Here is a 19,700-nt window from a genome sequence, read left to right as displayed (position 1 = left end):
GAAGACTGGTAAAGATTGAAATAAGTATAAGAATTTAGGAAGGATATTCATTTTAATTGAATTAAGTCGTCCGACCAGAGTTGTGTTCAGGGGTGACCACTGTTGAAGGCTTTGTCTGACATTCTTCAATAGTGTAAAAAGTTGGCTTTGAGAAGTTGCTTATACTTTCTTGTAATTGTAATACCCAGGTAGGTGAACTGCTCTTTAACCACTTTAAAGGGGAAACCCGACAAATCTATTGGGAATGCTTCTTCATTTAATAGACAAAGTTAGCTCTTGGACAGATTTAATTTATAACCAGAGACTTGACTGAAACGCGCGAGTAGAGACAATATAGATGGTAGGGAAGTATTTGGGTTTGAAATAAAAAGCAATAAATCGTCAGCATAGAGAGAGACATGTGCTGTGTCCGAATTCAGGGGAAGGATGCTCATAAGGACACTACCTACCTACGTCACAAGGTAGTGTCCTTAGACAGACGGGTAGTCAGGAAGTGAGCGGCTGTGGACAGCCCCCTTTTTTCTCCATAGAAACTTTATTGAACAAACAATGAGTATCCAACATAACAGATGGGCTGTGGACAGCCTCCCAGCCTTCAACTCCACCCTTACTTGCGTGTTTTTCCGGTCGCTAGCGCCACAGCGCGAAAACTTTAAAATGGACCCAGAAATTTTGCTCCATTGTTTGGACAATTTTAATTCTTTTTTGTACCTTAGGCTCATCAGAGACAATCATGTCCAGGTAAAATAATTTCCTTTAATCTACACGCATTTAGGAATTACTTAGCTAACTACACGAATAATTGAATTATTGCCAGCGTTGTGCCAGTGTAACCGGTGTGATTCTGCGTTGTGTCTGATAAAAAAGGTAAAAGAAAGAAAGACCTCCAAGTAAATAATTTGCCCACTCCAGCTCCTCTCCCACAGGGGAATTGTAGAAAAAGGGGCTGGCATTTATTTTTACATTAAACATAAAATATTTATTTACACGTAACATATTTGACATAAGATAAAACAAAAACAACAACATGAAATCTGACATACCTGCTAAAAAAGGTAAAAGAAAGAAAGACCTCCAAGTAAATAATTTGCCCACTCCAGCTCTTAGACCAAATACAAACAGTGGGGAAGAGGGTTAGCTCAACCCACCACAGCTCCCAAGCTAGCAAGGAGTATATATTCATGCTAGCATTTATGGCGCCTAAAACACATTTATGATACACACATACTACACACTTATCACATCTTACAAAAACAGGCTTAATAATGACAATAACTGAACTAACATCGCAATCATAAACATCAGGGTGGCTAAATATGAATTATGTGTGTTTTTAAGGTGTTGGAAAGAAATGACACCCACCTCTCCCACAGGGGAATTGTAGAAAAAGGGGAGAGGCAAAAGGGGTACACTGTATTTATAGTATTGCACCAAAGAAGAAGAAGAAAAGAATGAGGAGGGGCTATAACTGATAATGAACACAACTACAGGCTTGGAGGTCCTAAAAATCAGGTATAAAAGGAGCAGTTCTGGGGTTTAGAACACATTTTGTGTAATTATAACAATGTGATTTATGACCCTGTTACACCAAAAAAGTGTTCGCCTGCCAAGACTGATTTCCAATGTTTCTGTGTGTAATATCTTTATGTATGTTAGTAAATAGACTTCGGTGAACATGGTTTACAAAGGGGTTTTATATATACAATAATTACCTGTTGTTCAAGTATAACTCTGGTTATAATGTAGGTACAATTGATATATTTGTTGCGCTGTCTGCTGTCCTCTTGGCCAGATTACTCTTAAAAAATTAATTTCTAATGTTAACAAGATTTTTTTTTAACTGGATAAATAAAGCAGATATAAAAGTCACTGCCAAAAACTGATTGCAGCTTCTACCTTGTTACAGGAATGTTGCTGGTGGCTCAAAGTGACTTGATATCATTAATGAGGGAAACATTTGACATATGTTTCACGTATTATAGACCAGCAAGTTATTCATAGCAGGCAGGTTAAATACGAGCAATCAGTTTAGGGCAAAAACCGGAAATCAGTTTTGGCAGACGATCATTTTTTGACACAACATCGGTCATTCTTACACATGTACTGTATCATATAAAATATATAAACTAAATATCTTTGAAACACATAGAATCTAATCTTTTGGGTTTTTTTGTACATAGCACTTTATTAAACTGTTGTCTGCTACAGAGTTACAAGTATTATACTAATAATAAAGCATCCACCATCTCCTGTTTGCATATTTCTGAAAACATCTTAGTGGTGTGGCAGCCATTGATTGAGCCAGCCCTGCAAACCCTGTGGATGGATGATGCAGTGGACAGTGAGAGGAAGCATTCTAAAGCTCTTTGCAGACCACCCTGTGTGATTCTCCACTCGCAGACCAGAAAAGACAAACCTCAGTTGCAGCACCCCATCCACGTCTGATCTTGCTCGGGCAGATTCAACAACACTGCCAGAGACTTCCTGTAATCTATTACAGTTCAAGAAACGGTCCAGGAACAGGTCACTCAGGTTAATCCTGTGTGAACAACTGAAAATATTGTTTTTTCACCTTTACATATTGTGTATTTGAACTATTCTTGTTTAATTGTTATTGTTATTTACTTTATTGCTATCAAATAAATATCCAAGTAATATTGCTCAAAGTTAGCGTTATGTTCATACATGTTAAAAATGTATGGAAGAAATATAGTATCATCAGAATTCAAGTATTTTTAGACATTGAATTTATGACACTGAATTTTTATCCTCCAAATTTCCCTGCAAAAATATTCACCTCCAAAAATTCACCTGCAAAAAATTCACCTGCAAAAATTCACCTGAAAAAAATTCACCTGAAAAAAATTCACCTGCCAAAAATTCACCTGAAAAAAATTCACCTGAAAAAATTCACCTGCAAAAAATTCACCTGCAAAAATTCACCTGCAAAAATTCAACTGCAAAAATTCAACTGCAAAAGTGATGAACTTTAATGACCCAAGCCAGAGCAATCAGCACCAGATCGAGTCGAGTGGCTCTCGGCCAATTAAATTACGCTGTTTGATCACATGACACCGTTAGCCAGCAGTTTGTCTCCTAAAAGAGAGCTGTTTAGAGGTGAGTGATTAAGTTTTTCTCCTAAATAGAGATCATTACAGAACGCCTAGTCCTACTTAAAATCCCATTTATTTTTTTTATCATCTACTCGAACTAAGGAAAACGTTTGACTAACTCAAAGACAATTTCCACGCCTCCCATGCCTGTCTGCAGAAGCAGTTTTGAATTTAGGAGCGCCAAGATGGCAGCGGCAAACCCTGGCGGCTCTCCGGTGAGTATATATATTTTTTTATCTTCAAGTTTGTCTTTTGAAACCTTAATTTTATTTAAATCCGTTGCTCACGTATAAAGTACACAGACGGGGTCTTTGCTCAACTCGTCTGAGGCGTGTCTCACTAAGCGCTACATGCTAGCATCCTGCTAACCGAGCTACCCTTTACATGCTGTGCTTTAGAAAATAGGATACTCGTTAAAAAAATACTCCGCAGATATTGATAGATAGACGAACACTGCAAATATAATGTTGGAAACGAGAACGGCCTTTGGTGAAGGGGTAAAATACACCATGAATAAAGCCATAGAGTGAATGGCTGCCATGGTTGCAGAACAGCCTGATTTAATGACAAGAATGGGGAAGAGTGAGGTGAAGTGAACCAAAGCCACAAAACACGGTCAGACAAGGCGGCAAAAGGGCAGTGATCTGTCCGTCAGTATGAAGTTGGTGTGTGCTTTGGTGAACAAAAACTCCAGACCGGTAGCAGGAAGATGGGAGACTCGTGTTTCACTGGAATAGTGGTGAATTAAAACATCCTTTGTTGGGGACATTTCGGTGTAAATGCATCCATACAGGCAAGACAGAGGCAGACCAGACAGTGAAGAAAACAAGGCAAACATTAGAAATATTAAAACGGAAATATAGGATTAATATAACATACAATTTGGGAAAATGTAAGGAATGCAATGTAAATGATATTGTAAAGTCATTAAAACAGCATACTCTGATTAAAAGAAACATGTAATTGGGTAGGATAATAATAATTATAATAATAATAAACATGTACAAGATGGGTATGTATACTTGTACCCAGAATTTAACAACTATAAAGTTGTAGCATGCCAGACCATCTTGATTGAATGTAACTTCGCTCCACACAAGTTTTTTGTTAGACATATTCATATTGTTATCTAATAAATGATACATTCTTAGATTTTATCGAACGTTAATTTATAAATTGTTTCTGTCTTTATGTGTTTGTTTCAGATTATGCAGGATGAAATTATTCGGTCAGCAAGACACTTGCTGCAGTTGCTTACATCATCCAACCAAACTCCTGCTGTTGCTGCTGCGATGAATCAGAATACAAGGTACTTTAGCAAGACTTATGAGTCAATCCTACATTCAACTAAATTGAGATATATATATATACACACACACACACACACACACACACACTAGGGGTGCAACGATATTCGTATCGATATTGAACCGTTCGATACAGTGCTTTCGGTTCGGTACGCATATGTATCGAACAATACAAAATTTTTGATTTATTTTATCAACTTTCCTTCTGACGATGCTGTCTGTGTTGAGCGCTCAGTGAATCTGCGTTCGACTACTCCGCCTAGGCTCGACAGTGCAGCCTAGGCGGAGTAGTCGAACGCAGATTCACTGAGCGCTCAACACAGACAGCATCGTCAGAAGGAAGAGTGCAGGGCATTCAGATCTGGCGTTTGGAATTATTTTGGTTTTCATGTGACGTATGACCCTGAAGGTAAGCGAGTCATGGACTAAAGTAAAACAGTATGTTTGCCATGCAATGCTCAATTACATGGGTGGGAGCTAGTGTGTTAGCGCAGTTAGCTCGTTAACATGTTGGCCATCTAGCCCCATGCACGGGGCGATCGGCGGTAGCTCGTTAACGGAGATTTGCCGTGTTGTGGCGTTAAGGTCATTTCAACGAGATTAACCTGAAAGCACTAGTGGGAACACGACGAATATGACTCCACATTTACGCCGACATCATCCTAGTGCAAAGACAAGTGGAAGCAGAAAAAAACAAGCAAGCATGCTACTAACTTTAGCCGAGTCATTTAGACAGCTGTTGGCACACGATTCTCCTTATGTGTTTAATATGCTGCTGAGAATATAGCCCAGAAGAAGCGGATAGTATAGCTATTATTTTGGAAAGAGCCATTTCTCTGTAATAAACTCTCTTTTCCAAAGATGAGTGATTCCTCAATCAGATACAGGGCTCGCAATATCGCTAGCCCGACGTCCCGGGGCTAGCGATATTTTCAGTCGGGCTACCAAAATCTATCTCTTCCCTGCCCGTCGGGCTATTGTAGGAAAAATATATGTCAATGCTTTTGCATTCTTTCAGAAATGTAGCTGGGTAATTATGTCATTGGCATCGGTGAGCCACTGTCAATATGTGACATATTGAAATCGCGTTTGAATTTGCGCTTGTTTTTTTGCTTTCACTTTGCAATTGTGCGAACTGTGTATAGAGAGCGACAGTACTGATCTGTGAGTGATGATAATTTGTGCACCAATTCCTCTGACATCGTCTTATTAATTGTTAGCTTACTATGCAAACATGACAAGTGAAATCTCCCGCAGCAAGCTTAAACATGTGAGAGGTTGATCGCGCAGAGAATCGCTGAGCTTATGTGAGTGCGCGTGTAAAAGCAGCAGGATATATATTTGACTACGATGACCTGGATGACTGAGAACCTTCACAGACAGATATATATTTTAGTTCTGCTGAGCCAAATAAGACAGGTCAGGGTGAAGAAGTGACAGCCAAAGAAAAGCTTACCACAAAACGGAGAAGTTATGACAAATCAGACTATAAGGCAAAAAGAAAGTGCAGCTTTATGGTTTTATGGACAAAATAATTTCTGTGGCTGCAATATGACGAGCTAAATAACCAGGGGTGCACATAAGTGGTCCGCAGGTGCGCATTCGCTGTCAAAATAAAAAACACGCACAAGGGTTAGGGTTAAATTTAAAAACTGTACTTTTGAGTTAAAATATATATTTATAATTTTAATAAATGACAAATTAAAAAGGCATGAACATTTTTTTGTATCGAAAAAATATCGAACTGTGACACCAAAGTATCGAACCGAACCGAACCGTGAATTTTGTGTATCGTTGCACCCCTAATATATACACACACATATACATATATATATGTGTGTGTGTGTGTGTGTGCGCACACACACACACACACACACACGAGAATATGATTTTATTTCTTGCAGAGAACAGAGTCAAGGTGGCCAGGGTACCAGCTTGGTCAACCCTGAAAGACCATCCCTTCAGCAAGAAATGACCAGGTGAAAAAGTCATAAACTAAACACTCAGCATGAGCATGGAATTTAGGATGGAACTTTATATCTTACCTGCTCTACACTCAGGGCTTGAATTACAACAACAGTCAATCACATAAAAATATACTTTTGGTAGTTCTGAGTCTGTCACGGATCTGGCTCGTTTCGACCCAGTATTTTGAGTTCTGATGTTTTGGTTTATTTTTGAATGTTTGTGTTTTTCGGGTGCTGCTATTATTATTATTTTTTTTTTATTATATTTCCGTGTTTCTGTGTATACTGCAGTGTTAGTGCTGTGTTGAATTTGTATAAACAAACTAAAAAAGCATTTCATAATAGTCGCTTTTAAATAATTTTGTTAAAATGTTTGGGACAGGTCTTTTCCTGGTATTTTCTCAAGAGGAAAGGGGAAAAGGCGATTCCCTGCTACATCTCTGGTGCCTGCTAAGAAGCCTAAACCTCTTGAAGTGGTATTTTATTTGCTCCCAAAACAAATGGAGAAGACCCCAACAGAACATGAAAAATATATCCACACACAGGCAGGGATGGGTCAAAGAACAGCACATCTTGATGAGAGCACAACACATGAAGAGGTATAAACTTATTCTTTTTATTCACTGATCAAAACTGAGAAGTTTTCGCTTAATAAAAGTGTTATTGAAGGTGACCATCACTGCAAGTCACAGGTGGCATTTACAAAAAATAATATTATTATTGGATATTCATCATTAATCATGAAAATGTAACTGTAAATTTTGGATTGAAAAAGATTTTTTTATTATATCCAGTTTGCACTGTAAATGCATGGTTCTTTTACCGTTTCTTAGTATATACAGGGGTATAATTAATGTTAAATGTGTAATTTCTTTGGACTCAGAGATTGTATTTGTATTATTGCTTTCAGTTAAGGGACGCCCTGAATGATTTGTTTCCCAAACTGAAGGAGGTAACAGGTGGCTGGCTGCTGTTCAAACCTGGGGGTGTGTATGAATTCTGCACTGTGTAATTAAACTAGAAACTGATCCTGCTGTTTAATAAGTACTTTTAAGACAAGTTCCTTTTCACCGCATGTTGTGAATTCCTAATTCTGAGTAGTTTTGAAGATACTTTTCTTTTTCACTTTTCTTGAGGCATTGGATATATTTCATGATCAGAATAATCTGCTGCAATTTGCTTTTATACAGGTGGTTGGGGAAGCCGAAAACTCTCTCTGGTTCCTCCAGCTGATATTGGCTATACAGGGACAATCCTAAAGGCTGCCAGTCGTGGGGGTAAAAATGTATATATTGCTCCTATTCAAGAGGAACTTAGCAATGACCCTGTACCACTAAGCGATGAGTCCTTCAGATGCATGCCAAAAGCAAAATGCCAGAAGTGTGGCATAGGTGTTCCACTGCAACTTCTGTCAGAACACCTAAAATCCTGTCCTCCTTTGGAAACTCCCAGTGAAAGTACTGTGGTGAATTTAGATGGTGATGAACCTACAGAAAAGGAATGTAGGTTTTTTTGACAATTTCATACTAACATATTACCCAAAAACATAAAGTGTTAAGAGCTAGCTAGAAGGAAAAATTAAATGTTAAAAAAATTTAACTTTGTCCTTTAAAATTTATTGCACAACAGCATCATTGCAGCAGTGTCCTGTCTGCACAGATATGTTTCACTCTGACCTCATTGAGCTGCATGCCTCTTCATGTGGAGAAAGGTATTTAGCAACAAAAATTGCAATTTTTATTGTCATTGGATTTAAGCCTTGAATGAAATTTAACAACATATTTTGATAGTAGCTCACGAAATGAAAAAGGGCATGAAGATACAATAATTGAGGAAGGGCTAGCAGATATGCCAGGACCATCTGGAACTACTTGTGAAGTCAGGGATGGTAGGTCAATCATTTAGTCACAGGTTATGTAAGGAAGGTGTTGATTAGTAACAATCAACAGCTAATGTGAACAATTCCTGGAAATCAAACCATTAGTTTGTATCCATTCAATGGATTTCTTATTTTTGATAGCCTCATATTCAAACTACTTTAGACAATCCTTCAAAGGATAAAACATAATCTTTTTGTAATAGTATCTAGATAGAACTTGATATACAGACTATATCCAATTATAATCACCTCTATTTTCTTTTAGGCTGGTTAACTGTTTTGGACTCTTCAAAGGCCATATATGAATGTGCAAAGAATGCTTTGGACATGCATGAAATGGAGAGCCCATTACGTCTCACAATGGACATCAGACAAAGTGTAGCTGATCAGGACATGGCCCTCATCTCATTCTACAAGAGACCCAATGTTGAATGGGCACGTCCCTTGGAGTGCAGGCTTGAGGGTAAATTTTCTGAAAATGATACATAAATATATCTTGAAATAATTATTTGTATTATTTGTATTTTAGTTTGGTGATCTAACAGGGGATACAGCTATCGGACAAGGAGTAATACGTTTTTTCTTATCAACATGCATGGAGAAGCTGATGTCTGGTTTTTGCATCAATTTTGGTTAGTTTGTTTTGGTTGACCGTACCTATGTTTGATGATCATTATATTGTATAACTTTTCACAAGTTAATTGTCTCTTTATTTTGTGAAAACCTCTGTATTGTGTGTAAGTAATCTTCTTTTTTTTTTTTTTTTCCTTTCTTTTCATTTATCTCATAGCAAACTCTAATGTTACTCCACTTTTTGAGGGAGAGCCAGGCCATTACATACCATCAGCAGCTCACTTTCTTGTGGAGAGTGATATGTTCCTTATGGCAGGGAGGATGGTAGGGCACTCCTTTCTTCATGGAGGCCCATGCCTATCTGGACTTAGCCCAGCCGTTGTGCATGTCCTACTTGGTGGTAGTCCTGAAACTGCCACCGTTACACCCGAGGACTGTCCAGATCTAGACCTGAGAGGGACAATTCAGCTTGTAGGTTTTTATGTTTAAATGAGGGAACGTTTATACATTGCCCCGTATGAGTTATAAACATGTCTAACCTAGACTAATCCTTTAAAATTGTTCTAGATCAAAAACTCTGCCATTGAGACATGGTCTGAGACTTTAAACTTGTCTTTTTTTTTAAAATTTTATGTATGAGGAATTAGGAATTTATAGTTCTTGTTTCTGTCTGAATTACTGTCTTATGGGTTACAGCTTGAAGGGCAATCCAAGCTGTCGGATGAAGAGAGAAAACGTGTTCAGGATCTGGCATATGCATGGGACCTCCCCCCCTTGACAGAGAACAACAGGAGATGGCTGTTTGAGAAATTATTACTCCATTCTGTGAGTGAATTGAAAAGTAAGTAAAATATTTCTGTGTTACTGTTTAGTTAACGTTTTTCCTTAGGTCATTGGAAGAGTGACGAGGTCGATAAAACAGCTGAGAAGGGGACTTAAAGAAACCCATATGTGGACCCTGCTGACCCAGCGACCTGACACGGTGCCCTTACTCTTTCCACAAGAGTTGGCTGCTGTGAATCCTGAGGTAAATTTTGTGTTCCTAAATACTGTATTCATTAATAACATTTTACTGTGCGTTGTAGAAAATGTAGTCCAAAGCAAACTATGAAGACTTGAGTCATTCTACAAAGTGAAAAAATTGCAATTTTAATTTGGCATTTACCAAGAATTATGTATCAAATAATAAACTTACCATAACAAAGCTGTATTCATTTTTACAAATAAAATGCACAAATACTAAAAATGAACATATTCTTGTGGACCATACATCTTTACAGCAGTTTTTCTTTAGTCCTGTAAAAATAAAACTGCTCGAAAAGCATGATTTACATATAGAAAACGATTTTGTAGATTTGAAAAAGACATGACTAAAATACATTAGTAATTATTTGGTAATACACATTTTCTAATTATATATTTAGCCATTACTGTTGTTTGAATTTGAAAAAAAAAAATTAATTTCTATTTTCATTTTTTGTTTGAGACAGTTTCTTCTTTTAAGATACAGTCAAAACTATGTAGAGGTTTGGGGATCCAAGTGAACACAAAAAGCACAAAACATGGATTATTATAGAAATTTATTCAAGAAATCAAGTCATGGACCATAAGGCTAAGTGGGTGATAGTGAGCTAAGAACAGGTGTGACTAATTAGATAAAATATGGCTATAGGGAAGGGAACTCCCCAAAACAAGAAGAGACAAAATCCATGGAAATCTGAAAAATGTGCAGCAGTATTTTTAAGGGTATACTTTGTTCTGTTACAGGTCCTTCTTCAGTGGATCGTGTGGCCAGAAGATGAAGATGATGACTGTCCTCTTCAAAATAAATGCCGAATCACAGGCTACATGAGGCATTTTATTCTAAATGGTAGGTTTGCCATTTTGCAGGAGGGGAATACTACGGAGCCCCGCAGGGGACATGGGAGAAAAAAAAATTAAGACGGACTTTTGCGAGATCTCGCAATACTTTTGCGAGATCCCGAGTTTGTTTTTGCGAGATCTCGCAAAAGTCCGTCTTAATTTTTTTTTTTTTCTCCCGTGTCCCCTGCGGGGCTCCGTAGAATACCAATATTATTGTAATGTTAAAAATATATTGGTTGGATTTTTTTCAAGGTTGTTAAACCTCTTTTTTCTTCACAGCAACACCAAGTGAGCTGACAAATGTCCTAAAATTCTGGACTGGATGGGAGATTGTGCCAAAAAGTCTCACAGTGGAGCTAGTGGATGGCAGACATCCAACTGCTGCCACCTGCTATGAGACCTTGCGCATTCCATACCACTACAAGGACTATTTAACTTTTAAGGAAGACCTCATTGCCTGCTCTGAAACCTGCCACTCAGGGTTTGGACTCATTTGAGTCATTCCCATAATGCAAGGTAGTGGTGTACAAGTCTCTGTTTAAGATTTGGAATATAAATGTTCAAATCTACTGGGCCTCTCTGATGCCATTTACTCTGTGCAGGCAACATTGGTTCTTGGTTCAGTTCTCGGTTGAAAATGCCTTTAAGTAGTTTTTAAAACTGTTAATGTCTTGAAAGTTTACCTTGTCAATGACATCTTGCATGCATCTTGATCAAAATAAAAGGACAAGATTGACTTACATTGCTGTTTTAATTTTGAAACATTCCAACCATCAGCCTTCAGTCAAATATTGCTTTACAACATAACATTCAAACTGACAAGCAGTTTCTATTTAGTTTTCTGAGTGAATCAATATTTTTAAGTTCCCTCTCTCCTAATTCTTCAGTGTTTACATTACGAAGCTTTGCTAAAAATTGTTACTTATAGTGAAGTTTATAGCTTGAAACAGTTGGTGAACCCTGTGTAATCTCAGATTTCAGCACAATTTGAAGATCAGATCCCATTTCATGACATAAGTCACAATAATCAGAACTGCTTATACACAATTATGTTAATGAAAAAATCCTTGAAAATTCTTTGAGTTGGTTTAGTTTAAGCAGACTGATTGTCCAGATGTCCGTGATGAAGATCCGATTACATTTCATGACCAAATTGTGCAGAAATTAATGAAATTCAACAAGATACACAAACTTTTTCCTGCAACTGTATGTAGCTTTCCTATTCTAAATGAATTGCTAACAAAACTGAACAGCCATAATGTACATGTCCGCACCAAAGGACTGGGATGCCGCTCTTGGATTAACAACGCCCTGTAAAGTTGTCATTTGTTCTTCTGTCAATGGACAGTCAGTGTTCGGAACAACAATGCTTGAATGGTTATGGCAAGATAGGCCACTGTCCTCCCAGTCAATGTCTGGAATCTGGAAGCCCTGCAACGAACAAGCAAAATTAGGAAAGAATAATTGTATATAGGAATCAGAGTACTAAAAATGTGCACCTTTACCTGTGTGTTTTCTGGAACAGGAACAGGGTGATATCTGTGACCCAACTCCCACAGCTGGTTGGGACTCATGTTGTTTTCTGTTCGCAGTGGATGGTTGTCCCATCCACTGCAAAATGTATTCAAATCATCCTCCAGTCGAGGAAGAAAGATGTAATGGCAGCAAAAGAGGTGTGCAACATTTGAAATGTCAAGAAGGCCCTCTTCCTCAAGGTTGTGAAGAACATCGTAGTAAATGCATGTAACGGCCACCCAGAGGTCTCTCCACAGTCGCTCTATTCTGAAATAATATATAAAAAATATTTAATTAGGTATGGCTTTTCTTGGTGTGTATGACAAATTCCCTGCTTGTTTCTAACCCTACATGAAATGTGTGCATGACAACAGTAATAATACATTATCAGGGCATGTAGGAAGGACCCAGGCATATCACTTAAAAGGTGCCAAAAGGGTTGTAATGATCAGTGGCAACATGAGATGACAACCAGACCATTAACACAGAATGAACATTCATGGAAGGAAGGAACAGACTGGAAAAGGTGCGTGAATAACTAAAAAATAGGGCACATTCCTGAAGGCTCTTTGGGGTTTGTAGGACCTGTCCAATATTTTCTTCCTTGAGGGGTAAGTAATGGAAATTGAAAGAAAAAACAAAAACTGCCAAAAAAAAAAAAAGGAACACCTGATACATATCAGAAAGTATATCATGCTGGATAGGGCACTGTTCTCTAAAGACATTTTACTGTAAAACTTTCATAAAACTATACCCTTTAAATGTATGTATTTTTAAATAATGGAAATAAAGATGCAACACCTTCCATCTTATGTCAGAAACATTTGAGGTGGACAGTATTTTATGAGAACAAACCTTTGATTGTGCACACTCTTTCCTGAAATGAAACTGCCTCTTCCTGTGCCACGAACAGTAAACATCAGCCGTGCAACCTCCACATTTTCCCCTCCGTGGTCGCCACGAACCCTGAAAACAAAGAATCGTACCCCAAAACATTCGAAGCTTTAAACAAACTTAGATCTGATAATAAAGAACAGTATATGCCTTAAGCAAAGTTTGAAAAACAAATTGTAAAAGAATCCTTAAAATCTTTCATTGCTACTGCTCTTGAATGCATCAGAAAAATTGTCTCATGAATGCACTTTCCAGCATGTGTCAGTATGAAGTTTAATTTAACACAGCTGTTAAAACATTTTTCAGGATTTCACAGGTTAGTAGTAATTACTTAGATTTATTGTATTTGTTGGAAATTACGCAAGTGCCATCTTGTATCATTATGATCTGTGTAAGGAGACAATTTTTAGAATATTTTTGCAAAAATATTTACATCAAATTAAACAAATAAGTAGTCTATGGCATTTAAAAGTGGTTACCTACAACTCTGAAATGATAATACTAATTCTTATTGATGATGATATTGAATTTGAAATCATGGTGTAACACTGAACCCGACATCATAAAATGATTACCCTTGTAATGTCAGGGAGTTACAGCCAAGGAGGCAAAATATTACTATCTCACCCCTTGTATCCAATTACATAACAGCAGTGTTTGGTAAAGGTGTTGAATTAATTTTTTTTTATTCTTAAATATCCCCAAGTCACCATAACAATCATTTGAAATTAGAGATATATATATAAGATAAGATAAGCTTTATTAGTCCCACACGTGGGAAATTTGTTTTGTCACAGCAGGAAGTGGACAGTGCAAAAGTTATGAGGCAAAAATTAGAATACAATAAGAATAAATACAGTACACAACTGTATAGAATAGAATAAAATAAAATACTATATACAGTAGAATAAAATAAAATAAATATACAATAAGATAAAAATAGAATACAAATACTATATACAACTGAGTAAAAATACGATGACAGAAAGGATTATTGCACTTGGTATTATTGCATATGTATGGATGTGTGTGCTTGATCAGTTAAAGTCTTTATTATGGAGTCTGACAGCAGTGGGGAGGAAAGACCTGCGAAATCTCTCCGTCCCACACCGTGGGTGCCGCAGTCTCCCACTGAAGGAGCTGCTCAGTGCTGTCACAGTCTGCTGCATGGGGTGGGAGATGTTGTCCAACAGGGATGACAGCTTAGCCGCCGTTCTCCTGTCACTCACCACCTCCACTGGGTCCAGAGGGCATCCTAGAACAGAGCTGGCCTGTTGAGGCAAGTTAGAATCATCTTAAACAACTTTTAATGAAATATCCAAATGTAGTCTTACAAAAGGTATGTAAGAAAATACCTAACCCATAATAAAATGCATCACTTATTACCTGAGAGGAAAACCAAACTTCTCGATTGATTTTTGGAAGAATGCCAGTGTTGTTGATGCCAGATTGTTGGAAGCAGCACCGAGATACATAATCTTTATAGGAAAAAGAACAATGGGAAACTTCCATGTAAATATTACATTTGATTTACTTACTAAACTAAACTTACCTTACGAGAAAAGCCATCAATACCTCCAAAGATCACAATGTTATAGCTGAATGGGGAAAACAAAATGGTTTTTTTTTTATCAGTTTTTGAATTATCACTTTGAAGTGTTTAAATGTAAGCAATGCAAGATGTAATTTATGTATGTCCAGATGCAAATATAGTAACGAGTAAGATAACAAAATACAGTTCTGAACATTTGCAGATGAAAAAATTCTCAGGAATATCTTTCACTTCAAAAGATCAAATAATTTACCGTATCAGTTTGTGATTTGTGTCAATATGCATTAGAGACTGTGGTCCTGGGACGGAATAAGCACGTCGAGCAATGCATCCCAAGGAAAACATCCTTGACACAACACCAGCTGTGTCAACACGGTGCATAGAACTTCTAACCCTTTGGTACTGGACTCTGTGTCCTCTGGCCTGAAGAAGTGCTTTCACCATCCGGTATCCAGCGTGAGGCTGCCTGGATTTTATGTCTGTAATGCATTGGTCCAACTCTTCATCTGACAGGCTGCTATAGAGTGCTTTGACTGAAAGATTGAACTCATTCATGCGTCGGAATACTGTGCTTCTTGACATTCCCAAAATTTTAGCAATGGCTGGGATGGACAAGTTCAGTTCCAGAAGACTGTTAAGATGATGGGGGGAAAGAGCCATTCTTAGTCGCCCAGTAGGTCCCCACTCAAACTGAATGACAGCACTATGTAGATTCATTTTATCCTTTTCTCTGTTTATCAGAGTATGTAAACTACATAATGTATCTACTTGACCAGACAAAGCTTGTAGAGAAACTAGTTCCTGGGTGCAAATGAAATCTAAAAAGTCCAGATCCAGGGGAAGGTGTTCAAGACAATGTTCTAAACGTGAACGCAGTCTCAGAAGAATATGATGTAGGAGAAGATCCTAAAGGAGAGGAAAAAGTAGAATTATTTTTGTAATTTTTAAATCACCAACAAAAAGTGAGTTAAAAACACAAGGTTAGTTACGTTAACTGAATATTCTTAGGCTATAAGATTCCAATGTTTATTTTATCATATTTCCTTATGGTTCTTTGAAAAAAGTATATTTTTTAATTCATGCCATTTGTTGCAGTATTTTGATTTTCTGGTTAGGATTTTATTTATTATTTTCTTACATCTTTTGTTTTAATAGCACAGTAAAAATTGAGCTCGCAAGAGAAAAAGCTTTATTTTCTATTTTATCTGTTTTATTTAAATGTTTTTGAGAACAAAGCCAAACCAAAACTTAATGAAGAAAGCTGGAAATGATTATTGAGTTCAGTGTTCCCAACGAATACTCTGAATGGATGAAAAAAAACGAAAACAGATTGCCTGGCAGCGTGTTTCATTTATGAAAAGGTCAGAAAATTAAATTTGATATTGTCAAATTTAATCCCTTTTGTTTATGAAACAGTGAGAATGAATTTCTTAATGGGTGGCTCAGTTTGGGGAAATTGTGGGTAGCCTGCAAGGGCCTCAACTCAATCCTATATTTCCGTTTTAATATTTCTAATGTTTGCCTTGTTTTCTTCACTGTCTGGTCTGCCTCTGTCTTGCCTGTATGGATGCATTTACACCGAAATGTCCCCAACAAAGGATGTTTTAATTCACCACTATTCCAGTGAAACACGAGTCTCCCATCTTCCTGCTACCGGTCTGGAGTTTTTGTTCACCAAAGCACACACCAACTTCATACTGACGGACAGATCACTGCCCTTTTGCCGCCTTGTCTGACCGTGTTTTGTGGCTGTGGTTCACTTCACCTCACTCTTCCCCATTCTTGTCATTAAATCAGGCTGTTCTGCAACCATGGCAGCCATTCACTCTATGGCTTTATTCATGGTGTATTTTACCCCTTCACCAAAGGCCGTTCTCGTTTCCAACATTATATTTGCAGTGTTCGTCTATCTATCAATATCTGCGGAGTATTTTTTTAACGAGTATCCTATTTTCTAAAGCACAGCATGTAAAGGGTAGCTCGGTTAGCAGGATGCTAGCATGTAGCGCTTAGTGAGACACGCCTCAGACGAGTTGAGCAAAGACCCCGTCTGTGTACTTTATACGTGAGCAACGGATTTAAATAAAATTAAGGTTTCAAAAGACAAACTTGAAGATAAAAAAATATATATACTCACCGGAGAGCCGCCAGGGTTTGCCGCTGCCATCTTGGCGCTCCTAAATTCAAAACTGCTTCTGCAGACAGGCATGGGAGGCGTGGAAATTGTCTTTGAGTTAGTCAAACGTTTTCCTTAGTTCGAGTAGATGATAAAAAATAAATAAATGGGACTTTAAGTAGGACTAGGCGTTCTGTAATGATCTCTATTTAGGAGAAAAACTTAATCACTCACCTCTAAACAGCTCTCTTTTAGGAGACAAACTGCTGGCTAACGGTGTCATGTGATCAAACAGCGTAATTTAATTGGCCGAGAGCCACTCGACTCGATCTGGTGCTGATTGCTCTGGCTTGGGTCATTAAAGTTCATCACTTTTGCAGTTGAATTTTTGCAGGTGAATTTTTGCAGGTGAATTTTTTGCAGGTGAATTTTTTGCAGGTGAATTTTTTTCAGGTGAATTTTTGGCAGGTGAATTTTTTGCAGGTGAATTTTTGCAGGTGAATATTTTTGGAGGGAAATTTGGAGGATAAAAATTCAGTGTCATAAATTCAATGTCTAAAAATACTTGAATTCTGATGATACTATATTTCTTCCATAAAAATGCCTGTAAATCAAATTGAGTTCAGTGACAATTACTGTTTGTTTGAATCAATTTATTAATAACATAAAACCTTTAAACCAATGCAACACATATAACAATGTAACAAATATATTCAAATAAATACATTTCTCAATACATAACTCATTTGGGAACTAGTCTTTCTAGAAGTGAAAACAGTCTGTCCATCCTCTCCCTGCTCTCCTCTCCTCAGCCTCTCTTTGCTGCCTCATGTCCTCTCTGATGAGGTCTAGCAGCTCATCATCTCTTTTCCTCTTTCTCCCTGTCGTAAGTGGCTGACTCGCTTCGTCATCGCTGTCGTTTTGGTCACCCACTGCTGTGCTTGGCCCTGGATTGTCCTTAGGGAGAGAGGACATTAGGACAGGAGGCTTAATGGAAGGCATCTGTCCTATCACCTCATGCATGAGGTGGCAAACCAGGGCCAAGTAGCATCAGTGGGCTTCCCACTGACCCCCTCTCCTGAGCCTGGATACTTGCAATCCTAAAGGCAGAGGAAATCAAAAATGACAGCAAGCAAATAACAACACTACAACAACTCTTAGTAATTGCACATTTATTAACTTGTGTTCATAAGAATTATCTTCTTGATAACACACATACATACTTTGTATTCTTTAAACTTATCTCATGTCTTCTGGCCTGCAAGGGGGTGACTTTCCCCTGCAGGCCCATCTTCCCCAGAATTGTCCTGATCACACACAACAAATAAGAGAAGAAAGGAAACCATGGCAACTATGTTAATCACTAAACCCAAAAGTTTTCAACACCAGAGGAATACCGTCTGGACATCACAGGTTCTGTACAGCAGACGTCTGTGAGTCGTTTGGTACCAGGCCACGAGAGTGGAGGCTCCGCGGTGAAATTTATGGTTTTCAGGGTTTTTAATTGTTAACTCGATTTCCCTGGGTCTTTTCCCTTGTTGTAGTTGTGCGTCTTATTTTGAAAGAAATATTTACACGTTACCATAGCGACAAGAGAGCATTAAGCGGCAGAGAGGAGGATGTTACTCTCAATTTGGCACATTTTCAGGAGGACGCTGCTAATAAAGTTACACAATTACACAGTACATTCACGATGCCACAGTTTTTGTCTTGGTCGGATCATTTTATGTGGTTGTATTTATCCGCGATACCTTAAAGGCCGCTCCGTGTCTGACATAAACTGATCTGTGGCGCAAAAAGGTTGGGGACCGCTGCTGTACAGCATGGTGGTTAATAGAACCGTACTCATATGAATATGATGTGTATGTGACAGGTGAGACCTGGAGACTTGGGACCGCCCCTGGTGGGCGGAGCTGGTCTTTGCTCCTTTCATAAGCGCAGGTGTGGGCAATTGGGTATTCCTTTGCAAACCTGAAGCTGCGAGTGCTTGGTCCGAGTTGGGCAAGTTGGTGTTTCTTAACTATGAAAGTCTGATACGCGTCCTCCCCTAAACTTCTGTTAGAAGGGTAGGTTACACAAAAATGTACCACTTGAGCTCTGGCTGTTGGCAGAGGTTTACAGTTATTTGCACCCTTGTAGGTGGGAAACATTGCTCCCGTGAGAACGGTATAGTGGACTTCATCGCCACTGACCCACATTTATTAGGGTGTGACACGAACTTGTGGACAGGTAACAAAACCAATTCAGTGGAGGAATATTCCTGTGTTTTATTGTCCAGCTAGTGATCTCCTGCCTTTTATTCACAGAGTACCGAGCTGCTGCTTTGCCAGGTGGATTTCTGGCTGCGGGCAAAGGACCCGACACATCAGTGTGTTTTAATTTGTTTTAAACTGGTGTAAGCCGACAGACTGCTGCGGCTGTCGATGGTTTTGTTTTACTTTTTCTGTATCAGTAGGCACCACAGATTGATTCGCAGGCGGTGAAGGCGCTGCAGGGAAAACAAATCCTTTTTTTTTTGTCTCCCCGCTCTTGCATGCACAGCGGGGGGCCCGAGTGAAGACGGCACCGAAGATTTGCCTTTTTTTCTATAGTGTTTTACCCATTTGGGGTCATGTGTGAGTTGCCGTCCATTTTTAACCTGTGTGCTATGTCGATTTGTTTTTAAACTGTTCCCTGCAGCGCTTGTCCTGCCTCACGGGCAATCGTACAGTTTTATCGTTTTTTTTAATAAGGTAACGTTTTTAATTGTTTTTAGGTGCTGCTGTTACACTGTTTCTTTTATTTTGTATTAAAAATTAAACTCTTTTAAACTGACTGTGCGCCTATGGCTCTGTCCTATTTTAAATAGGTACCTACCACGGGTCACATGTACATTGATTTATTCTTGTACCTCCATGCCCCAGCAGCCCAAATTCTTCACC

General features: G+C 38.3%; 2 protein-coding genes across 3 annotated transcripts; one reads left to right on the top strand and one right to left on the bottom strand.

Annotated features, from left to right (window-relative positions):
• The first annotated feature begins 3,050 nt into the window (after positions 1-3,050).
• Positions 3,051-11,444, top strand: LOC308384561 (uncharacterized protein). The gene is made up of 16 exons (XM_080863089.1): positions 3,051-3,117; positions 3,271-3,328; positions 4,319-4,422; positions 6,325-6,399; positions 6,770-6,986; positions 7,298-7,373; positions 7,578-7,889; positions 8,017-8,098; positions 8,178-8,275; positions 8,532-8,729; positions 8,812-8,898; positions 9,057-9,310; positions 9,536-9,664; positions 9,729-9,866; positions 10,607-10,709; positions 10,982-11,444. The coding sequence occupies exons 2-16, from the start codon at positions 3,299-3,301 to the stop codon at positions 11,197-11,199; spliced, it is 2,121 nt and encodes a 706-aa protein (XP_080719215.1). The 5' UTR covers positions 3,051-3,117; positions 3,271-3,298; the 3' UTR covers positions 11,200-11,444.
• A 375-nt stretch (positions 11,445-11,819) lies between these two features.
• LOC308384562 (uncharacterized protein) lies at positions 11,820-17,058 on the bottom strand. Of its 2 annotated transcripts, XM_080863090.1 has the most exons (8): positions 17,014-17,058; positions 16,801-16,858; positions 14,917-15,569; positions 14,664-14,709; positions 14,498-14,589; positions 13,073-13,183; positions 12,208-12,484; positions 11,820-12,133 (listed from the first exon to the last, which is right to left on the bottom strand). In XM_080863090.1, exons 2-8 carry the CDS (start codon positions 16,828-16,830, stop codon positions 11,939-11,941), a joined length of 1,404 nt encoding a protein of 467 aa, XP_080719216.1. In that variant the 5' UTR covers positions 16,831-16,858; positions 17,014-17,058; the 3' UTR covers positions 11,820-11,938. The 2 variants fall into 2 exon arrangements, 1 of the variants encoding a protein (XP_080719216.1); XR_013969353.1 differs by lacking the exons at positions 11,820-12,133; positions 12,208-12,484; positions 13,073-13,183 and adding an exon at positions 13,704-14,382.
• Between the last annotated feature and the right edge of the window lie 2,642 nt (positions 17,059-19,700).

This window comes from Rhamphochromis sp. 'chilingali', assembly GCF_963969265.1.
Source record: "Rhamphochromis sp. 'chilingali' genome assembly, chromosome: 17".
NCBI lineage: Eukaryota > Metazoa > Chordata > Actinopteri > Cichliformes > Cichlidae > Rhamphochromis > Rhamphochromis sp. 'chilingali'.
This window is presented reverse-complemented; position numbering and strand designations above follow the sequence as displayed.